The 9,920-nt window shown below is 51.2% G+C and overlaps 1 protein-coding gene across 1 annotated transcript in view; it reads right to left on the minus strand.

The window, feature by feature from the left end:
• Positions 1–9,920, minus strand: part of ABCC6 (ATP-binding cassette, sub-family C (CFTR/MRP), member 6) — an 88,234-nt gene that overhangs the window by 28,282 nt on the left and 50,032 nt on the right. Inside the window, exons 13-17 of the mRNA XM_011950299.1 lie at positions 8,887–8,974; positions 6,726–6,801; positions 4,522–4,648; positions 4,129–4,305; positions 521–688 (exon numbers count right to left, since the gene is read on the minus strand). Coding sequence (XP_011805689.1) covers positions 521–688; positions 4,129–4,305; positions 4,522–4,648; positions 6,726–6,801; positions 8,887–8,974 — 636 coding nt within the window. The remainder of the gene's footprint in view (positions 1–520; positions 689–4,128; positions 4,306–4,521; positions 4,649–6,725; positions 6,802–8,886; positions 8,975–9,920) is intronic.

Consider the following 9,920-nt stretch of genomic DNA (forward strand, 5'->3'; position numbering starts at 1 on the left):
AAAGAAAGAAAAAGAGGAAAGAAGGAAGGAAGGAAGGAAGGAAGGAAGGAAGGAAGGAAATTACACATATGTGCTTGGCCAGCCTCCTGAGCTGGGGGTTGGGGTGGGGGTGTTGTCCCCAGACTCCCCTGGACAGGGAGAGTGGGGACAACTCCCCTTCTTGTGCTCCTGCCACCTTTCTTATAAACAGCATGTCCAAATAGAGAAACAGAGGGGACTCCTTTAGCCTGTGTCTCAAAAAAAGAAGACAGGGAGTCCATCTGACCCTGGTCAGTCATCCAAGGCAAAGCTGTACTAGTTAAACCACAGATCCATGAGCAAGAAACCCCTGCTGTTGTAAGCTGCTGGGATCTGGGGGTTGTTTGTTACACAGCATTGTCACAGCAAAAGCTGACCAATACGAAAAGGGAAATTGGACTCAAGTGGAAGGGGGAGGTGAGATAAATTTGGGTTAGGACTGGATGCTAAGGGCTTCCTCTGCCTTTGCCTTGTGCCCTCTGACACATGTTCCCAAACTTACTGTTCCCTGGAGTAGCCCACCAGGTCCGATAACCTGGTTGAAGACATGCTGGCCAACGTGGGCATCCAGGGCTGCCAGGGGGTCATCCAGCAGGTACACAGCTGCCTTTCTGTACACAGCCCGGGCCAGGCTCAGCCGCTGCTTCTGGCCTCCAGAGAGATTCATGCCCTGTGGCCACAAAAGGAACAGTGGCCTGAGTCAGCATCTATAGGGTGAAACTGGGGTGCCCAGGCTGGGGCAGGTCAGGGCACACCTGCCCATCAGGGTGAGGTACAGCTTGACACGCCTCTTACCTGGGGACACACCCAGCATCAAAGGCACTCTCTCTCAAGCCAACAATGCCTCCATCCTTACCCGACCTCACTTCTCCCCTTCCCAGGCATGCTTCCTGGGGGAGTTACCTACACTTCCCAACCCACTCTGTCTCCTCCTTCTCACTCTCTGTATCCCTTTGAGTCCAACTTCTGTTTCCCCAACTCCATGGAGACCACCTTCACTGAGGACACCATTCATTTCTCTATTCCTTCATCCAGTGGTAGCTTTTCAGTCCTACTTTTTTATTTTAAATTTTAATTGTTTTATTTTAGCTTTTATTGATATGTAATAGTTGTAACTCTTTGAGGGGCACAAGTGATATTTTGATACTTGTAGGGCAGTGGTCCCCAACCTTTTTGGCACCAGGGACCAGTTTTGCAGAAGACAATTTTTCCATGGACTTGGGGGCAGGGGAATGGTCCAGGGGATGGTTTCATGGTGATTCAAGCACATTACATTTACTGCGCACTTTACTTCTATTATTATTATTATTATTATTGCTATTACTATTACTATTACTATTATTATTTTCAAGATGCAGTTTCGCTCTTGTCATGCAGGCTGGAGTGCAATGGCATGATCTTGGCTCACTGCAACCTCTGCCTCCTGGGTTCAAGCGATTCTCCTGCCTCAGCCTCCTGAGTAGCTGGAATTACAGGCACCCGCCACTATGCCTGGCTGGTTTCTGTATTTTTAGTAGGGATGGGATTTCACCATGTTGACCAGGCTGGTCTCGAACTCCTGATGTCAGGTGATCCACTTTGCCTTGGCCTCCCAAAGTGCTGGGATTACAGGCGTGAGCCAGTACCCAGCCTACTTGTATTATTATTACATTGTAATGTATAATGAAATACACAATACAGAGTGGGAGCCCTGAGCTTATTTTCCTGAAACTAGACGGTCCCTTCTGGGGGAGATGGGAGGCAGTGACGGATCATCAGGCATTAGATTCTCATAAGGAGCACGCAGCCTAGATCCCTCGCATGTGCAGGTTACAGTAGGGTTTGTGCTCCTGTGAGAATCTAATGTTGCCACTGATCTGACAGGAGGCAGAGCTCAGGCGGTGATGCGAACAATAAGGAGTGGCCGTAAATACAGATGAAACCTCACTCGCCTGCTCTCTGTCCACGTCCTGCTGTGCTGCCTGCCCAGTTCCTAACAGGCCACAGACTGGTGCTGATCCATGGCCAGGGGGATTGGGGACCCCTGCAGTAGACAATATGTAACAATCAAATCAGGGTAACTGAAATAGTCATCACCTCAAATATTTATCTTTTGTGTTGTGAACACAACAATCCTCTTCCAGCTATCTTGAAATACACAAATAAACGATCACTAACTATAATTTCCCTTGTACACTATTGATTACTATAACTTATTCATTCTATCTAGGACTTCTTGTCTTCATTCATTCTTTTTAAAATTATTTTTATTTAATTTTGAGATGGAGTTCCACTCTGTTGCCCAGGCTGGAGTGCAATGGCTTGACCTCGGCTCACTGCAACTTCCACCTCCTGGGTTCAAGTGATTCTCCTACCTCAGCCTTCCAAGTAGCTGAGATTACAGGCATGCCACCACGCCTGGCTAATTTTTGTACTTTTAGTAGAGACAGGGTTTCACCATGTTGGCCAGGCTGGTCTCGAACTCCTGACCTCAAGCAATCCACCCACCTCGGCCTCCCAAAGTGCTGGGATTACAGGCGTGAGCCACTGCACCCAGCCATTCATCCATTCTTACATTCATTCATTCCACTAATAACTACTGCCTGGTTATCATATACCCGGTAGGGTTCTAGGTTCTGGGGAAATAGCAGTGAGCAAAACAAAGTTGCTGCTGTCTTAATGGATCCATCATTCTAATGAAGGGGGGAGAGACAGGCAATGTGTAAACAAGTAACATCAGGTAGAAAGTCCTATGAGGAATAAATACTAACACAGGTGGAGCCAGGTGTGGTGGCTCAAGCCTGTAATCCCAGCACTTTGGGAGGCTGAGATGGGTGGATCCCTTGAGGTTAGGAGTTCGAGACCAGCCTGGCCAACATGGTGAAACCCCATCTCTACTAAAAGTACAAAAAAAAAAGAAAAAAATTAGCCAGGCATGGTGGCACATGCCTGTAATCCTAGGTACTCATGAGGCTGAGGTGGGAGGATTGCTTGAACTCAGGAGGTAGAGGTTGCAGTGAACTGAGATTGCGCCACTGCACTCCAGCCTGGGCAACAGAGTGAGACTCCATCTCAGGAAAAAAAAAAAAAAGGAAAAAGCAGGTGCAGGTGTAGGGTACACTAGCATTAGCAGGGTTGCTGTGGTGGTAGATAAGGTGGTCAGAAAAGGCCTCTCTGTGAAGGTGACAGAAGAGAGGGATGAACCCTGGGGACTCCTGGGAAGAGCTTTCCAGCAGAGGGAACAGCAGGTGCAAAGGCCCTGGGGTCAGAGTGTGCTGCAGGGGATCAGGAAATATCACAGAGACTCAGGTGGCTGGAGTAAAGCTGGGAGATGATGATGGAAGATGGGGCTAATGGATACCAGAGCCAGGTCGCAGGGACCTCGCTAGAGATTATCACAACTTGGGCTTTGACTGTGAGGTAAATGGGGAGATCACCTGAGGTCCGGAGTGCGAGACCAGCCTGGCCAACATGGTGAAACCCTGTCTCTACTACAGATACAAAAATTAGCCAGGTGTGGCGGCATGCGCCTGTAATCCCAGCTACTCAGTAGGATGAGGTGCGAGAATTGCTTGAACGTGGAGGTGGAGTTGCAGTGAGCCGAGATTGCAGCACTGCACTCTAGCCTGCGCAACAGAGCGAGACTCCATCTCCAAAACAAAACAAGACAAAACACCACAAGTGGTGGGCTGGATTTGGCTGGGGGTCACAGTTTGCCAACCCCTGCCCAATCCATAGCTCCAGATGCATATATCCTGTTTCTTGAACTTCTCTCTCCAGACCCTTTGGTGAGGCCCAGAGAGGGGAAGCAATTAGACCGACGTCACCCAGCAAGGCAGGGCTGAGTAAGACAGGAGTCTAGGTCTTCTCACTCTCAGCTGTCAGAGAGCCCCTCACCGCCAATCCCTGGCACAACTCCCTGCCTCTTTCTTTGTGTCTATTTCTGCTTATCGATTAATGATTATATATTGAGTACCTACCATGTGCTTGATCCTGAGCTGAGCCCTTTTTCTCCCCCACTTCCCTGACCACTGCCCCGTTTCTCCATCATACTGCCCACAATGAGTCAGGAAACCAAATGACCCCCAACTGCAATGTTTCCCTGTCACAAAAAGACCCCGAAACTCTCACCTGCTCCCCAATGGAAGTGTGGACTCCCTCGGGGAAGCTGTCCACATCTGGCTGCAGGGCGCAGGCCTCTAGGACTCTCTCCAGCCAGGCTGGCTCCAGCTCCTGCCCGAAGCACACATTCTCGACCACAGAGGTGTTCTGCACCCAGGCCTCCTGGGGCACGTAGGCCACAGCACCCTAAAACACAACTTACTTTGGTCACAGGAGGATGATGGGGACAGAGGTGGGATAGCTTTTGAGGAGCAGTGGGAGCTGGGCTCTCGGTGGTGGGTGGGAGGTGGAGAGAATCGGTGAAAGTGAGCTTGGCTGGAATGGGGAGGGATGGGAAGGCAGCGAGGAAGGGGGACTTTCAGAACGGGGACATCCTAGCAGACGGGTGGGGGGTGGCCTCACCTTGATGCTCATGAATCCGTCTACCTTTGACAGCTCCCCAAGGAGGGCGGACAGCAGGGAGGACTTCCCTGCCCCTACTGGACCGACCACAGCCAGCAGACAGCCCTGGGGCACGGTGAGGTTTATTCTGGCCACACAAGAGAGGAGACATGACATGACCTTGGTTAGGGTTCGACCCGCGTCTGTGAGGAAGGATGAGCCCCAGATGCAGCCGGGCTCTCCTGCTCTGGGAGTCTCCAAGAGGACCTGTGGGGACCGTTCCTTTTCCCAGTCCTTGTCTAGCTATTCGAGCAACCATCCTGTGCCCATCTCTGCATGTACACACGCACACATGCACACAAAGCATGCACACATGCATGCACATTTGCACACTCAAGCATGCTAGCGTGCACAGTAACACACACAATGTGGGCACACATCCACACACACAAGTGCATGCACATACCCAATCAATCCATACTCACACACGTACAGGTGCGCACACATGCACACCATGCATACACACACCTGCATGTCAACCCACATTCAAACACACACAGAATTGACTATAGCCTGAGGGTTTCACCAGCCTGGCCTCCTGCTTTGGCTCTTGTAATAAATAGGCTCTTTCCTTCCTCCGTCCCTCCCTCCCCTTGCTCTTGGTCCCACCCCACTCCTGTCCGTGTCTGCAGCCCATCCTCCACCCAGTGACCAGAGGGACCTGTTAAAACCCAAGTCAGATCATGACACTTCCCAGCTAAACCCACCAGCTCTCCCATTTCACTGAGGGTCAAAGCCCAAGCCTTGATGATCATGAATCTCCCACCTCCTGCCGCTCTGTGCCTCAGCTGCTCGGCCTAGACCATGCTGACCTCCTTGCTGTTTCTTGAACACAATAGGTCAGTGGTTCTCACCTGGGGGTGACTGCATCCCTCAGGAGTCATTTGGCAAGATCTAGAGATATTTTTGGATGTCACAACTGGTAGGGGGTGCTGCTGGCATCTAGTGGGTAGAGACTGGGGGTCTGCTAGACATCCCACAATGCACAGGACAGCCCCCAACAAAGAAGTTTCAGCCCAAAGTTTCAACTGTGCTGAGGTTGAGAAACCCAGGTCCAGGCACCCTCCTGCCCCAGGACCTTTGCAAACGCCATTCCCTCCACCTAGAAGGCTCTTCTCCCAGGCCGGGCACGGTGGCTCATGCCTGCAATCCTAGTCCTTTGGGAACTGAGGCAGGTGGATCACTTGAGGTCAGGAGTTGGAGACCAGCCTGACCAACATGGGTTTTAGTAAAACCCATCTCTACTACAAATACAAAAATTAGCTGGGTGTGGTAACATGCGCCTGTAATCCCAGCTACTTGGGAGGCTGAGGCAGGAGAATTGCTTGAACCTGGAAGGTGGAGGTTGCCGTGAGCTGAGATCATGCCATTGCACTCCAGCCTGCGTGACAGAGCAAGACTCTGTTTCAAAAAAAAAAAAGAAAAAAAAAAAAAAGACAGCTCTTCTCCCAGACACTCCTTCCTTATGATCTCAGCTTGAATGCCAAGCCTTCCCTCACCAGACATGGCATCATGCTCTGTCCCCTTGCTCTGGCTTCCTGTTTGGGCCTCACCTCTATCAGCATGTCACCCCAAGAGAGCAGGACCCTTGTCTGTTTCCTTCACCCTATCCCCAATACCTAGAACAGAGCGCGGCTGATAGGTAGCGCTCTGTCGATGAAGGGAGTGAATGACAACCAATACGAACACTGCCCGGGGCATATTCCTTCCTTCTCAGGGAGTTTCAGGGCTGGCTGAGACTTTTGGCCACACAGACCAAGCCATAGAGTTGGGGGCTGTAGGTGATCATGGCCTCGGACTGATATAGAAGGCACAGAAGTGAGCACAGCTAATGGGGCTGAACCTTGGGGCTTCTCTTGGCCAGCCCTCCCTTGGCATCGTCTTGGTCAGCCTGGGAGCAGAGGGGTGTCTCCCCGTGATAGGGGAGGCTCAGATGCACTGGTCCCCATCTGCAGAAGATACTGGTCTATGCTGTGCAGGTCCCCACCTGCAGGAGGTATAGGTGCATCCTGGGAACCTCCCTGGACAGAGCCCCAGCCCAGCCTAACCCACCCTCCAGTCCCAGGCTGGAAACCTGCACCACCTTTCAGGTGGGAGGCGGCAGGAGCCCCACGCATCTTCTCCCTGAAATCATGAGGCCGGTTACCACGGGTGTCGTTCTGTACCTGTGGAGACAGGGAGGGCTCTCCTGGGACCAGGTGAAGGTGGCATTGCGAATGGTGATGCAATCCTTCCCGGCAGCTGTGGGGCACAAGAGGCCAGTTACAGGAGACCCCTGACCTGGCTGGCCTCTGCATTGGAGAGGCCCCCAGGCACTGTCCCCGCCAGGGACAGAGGCTGCAGGAAGAAATCTCTCCCAGTGAACAAATTTTCCTGCTCCTCACTGGCTTGTGTGTGACCCTGCAGGGTTCTTGTTCTCTCCGTGTCCCGTGGCTAGATAATCCAGGGGGTAGGCAAACCATGGCCCAGGGACCAAATCCTGCCTGCTGCCTATTCTTATAAATAAAGTTTTATTGGAACACAGCCACATCCATTCATTTCTATATTGCATGCTTTGAGCAGTTGTGACAGAGACTGTGTGGCCCCCAGGCCTAAAATATGCACAATCTAGTCATCGATGGAAAAAGTTAGTGGACTTCTGACATAAATTATCATCGAACCCCAGCCTGCCCAGAGTGAAGGGGGTGTTACCAATTTCACTTCCCAGAGTGAAGGGGGTGTTATCAATTTCACTGTGGCAGGCACAGTATCTCATGCCTGTAATCCCAGCACTTTGGGAAGCAGAGGTCGGGGGGAATCACTTGAGGTCAGGAGTTCAAGACCAGCCTGGCCAACATGGCAAAACCCTGTCTCTAGCAAAAAATAAAAAAATCAGCCAGGCATTGTGGCGGGCATCTGTAATCACAGCTACTTGAGAGGCTGAGGCAGGAGAATTGCTTGAACCCGGGATGTGGAGGTTGCAGTGAGCTGAGATCGCACCACTGCACTCCAGCCTGGATGACAGAGCGAGACTCCATCTCAAAAAAAATATATTATTATTATTATTTCACCATGACAACAAGTGTAATTAGATTTGTGGTTCTTGATCCTTAACACATAGTTAGAATCGCCTGAAAGATTTTCTAAAAATCAAAGCTCTCATGGCTTAGCCCAGATCAATTAAATCCATCCTCACAATTAGCTGCTACGATGATTAACATGCCCATTTTGGAGATGGGAACACCGAGGCTCAGAGAGACGATCTACTTGTCAGGATCACCCAGCTAGTCAGTGCTGGGGCTGGGATTTGGACCTGGGCAGTTCAGTGCCACAGGCTAGGCTTCAAACCACTATGTGGGTATTTTCCAGGTACACAGTTTGCCCAGGTTTTTCAGTATAAGGGGGAGGGTGGCTTGGCCCGTGGGGTAACAAAAGGATGGGGTGGAGGGGGAAGCCCAGTTAACTTGAGCTCGGTGAGTCTCATTGTGCAATGGTGCTTGAAATGTTGCTATTTTCTAGCTTGATCAGAATGTTGCCGTGCTTATCACCTTGGACTTTCTGCATGAGGACATGGACCTGGTCTGTTACAGGAGTCCCCAACCCCCAGCCACAGACTGGTACCAGTCTGTGGCCTCTTAGGAACTGGACCACACAGCAGGAGGTGAGTGCAGGGCAGGTGAGCAGAGTGTCATCTGCCCCATCACTCCCGTCACCGCCTGAGCTCCGCCTCCTGCCAAATCAGCAGCAGCAATAGATCCTCATAGGAGCATGAACACTTGCGAACTGTGCACGCAAGGAAGCTGGGTTGCGTGTTCCTGATGAGAATCTAATACCTGATGATCTCTCGCAGTCTCCCGTCACCCCCAGATGGGGCCATCTAGTTGCAAGAAAACAAGCTCAGGGCTCCCACTGATTCTACATTATGGTGAGTTGTATAATTATTTCATTTTATATTATAATGTAATCATAATAAAGTGTACAATTGGAATGTATTTGAATCATCCCCAAACCACGCGCCTCACCCTGGTCCATGGAAAAACTGTCTTCCACAAAACCAGTCCCTGATGCCAAAAAGCTTGGGGACCACTGTGTTAGCGTGTTCCCTGTTGTACACCCAGGATGGCACCAAGTGGGTGCTCAATGAGTGGTTGCTGAACGGCTAGCAGAAAGAACAGAAGCACGGTGCCTGTTCCCAAGTGACACGCAGACGGCATGATCTGCACGTGCCATCCATTGCGCGCAGCCCCTATCTCCCCCCAGTGCTGATGCTGGCTTGCCATTATGGGCTGGGGCAGCCCCTACATCCCCCATCCCTCCCATACCCCTCCTGCCAGACTCAGCACTCACAGCTTCCAGAGGAACTTGAGTCCACGGCACCAGGGTCAACTTCTTCCAGGCAGAGGAAGGCGACCAGGCGGTCAAAGGACACCCGGGCCTAGGAAAACCGAAGCCCCAGGTCAACCAGCAAGAAGAGCCAAGAACTCGGGCTTTGGGTGTCGGTGTCTCAAGATGTGTGGCAACAGTCTCCTGTCTACCAAACTCTCTGCACATAGCTCTGTGCACAGGAGGTGTGAGGACAAAGCTTTCTAGTTCATGAGAAACGATGCAACCCCAGTGGTGACCTTGATGGTGGCGATCTCCCACCTCCTCGCTCCTACTAATCAGTGACACTGGAACAAGCCAGCTGCTATTCTGTAGACAAGATCTGGGAAAAGGATGGTGGCTTTTCCAACAAGATGTATCAAGTCATTATGTGGAACAATTTCAAATGTTGTCCACCTGGGGACGCTCTCCCAGTCACAAACCCATCTTTGGGGAAGAAAGAGACCAGTCGTTAAAACAGAGATTCGGTCAGGTGCAGCGGCTCAGCCTGTAATCCCAGCACTTTGGGAGGCCAAGTGCAGGAGGATCACTTGAGGCCAGGAGTTCAACACCTGGGGAACATAGCAAGACTTGTCTCTACAAAAAATTAAAAAATGAGCTGTATGTGGTGGCCCATGCCTGTAGTCCCAGCTACTCAGGAGGCTGGGAGGTGGAAGGATCACGTGAGTCTAGCAGTTTGAGAATGCAGTGAGCTGAGATCGCACCACTGTACTCCAGCCTGGGTGACAGAGTCAGATGCCCCTGTCTCAACAAACAAACAAATAAATAAGGCTGGGCACAGTGGCTCATTGTAATCATAGCACTTTGGGAGGCCAAGGTGGGCAGATCACCTGAGGTCAGCAGTTCAAGACCAGCCTGGCCAACATAGTGAAACCTCATCTCTACTAAAAATACAAAAAAAAAAAAAAATTAGCTGGGCACGGTGGCATGCACCTGTAGTCCCAGCTACTTGGTTGACTGAGGCAGGAGAATTGCTTGAAACCGGGAAGCAGAGGTTG

This window comes from Colobus angolensis, unplaced genomic scaffold (assembly GCF_000951035.1).
Source record: "Colobus angolensis palliatus isolate OR3802 unplaced genomic scaffold, Cang.pa_1.0 Scaffold305, whole genome shotgun sequence".
Taxonomy (NCBI): Eukaryota; Metazoa; Chordata; class Mammalia; order Primates; family Cercopithecidae; genus Colobus; species Colobus angolensis.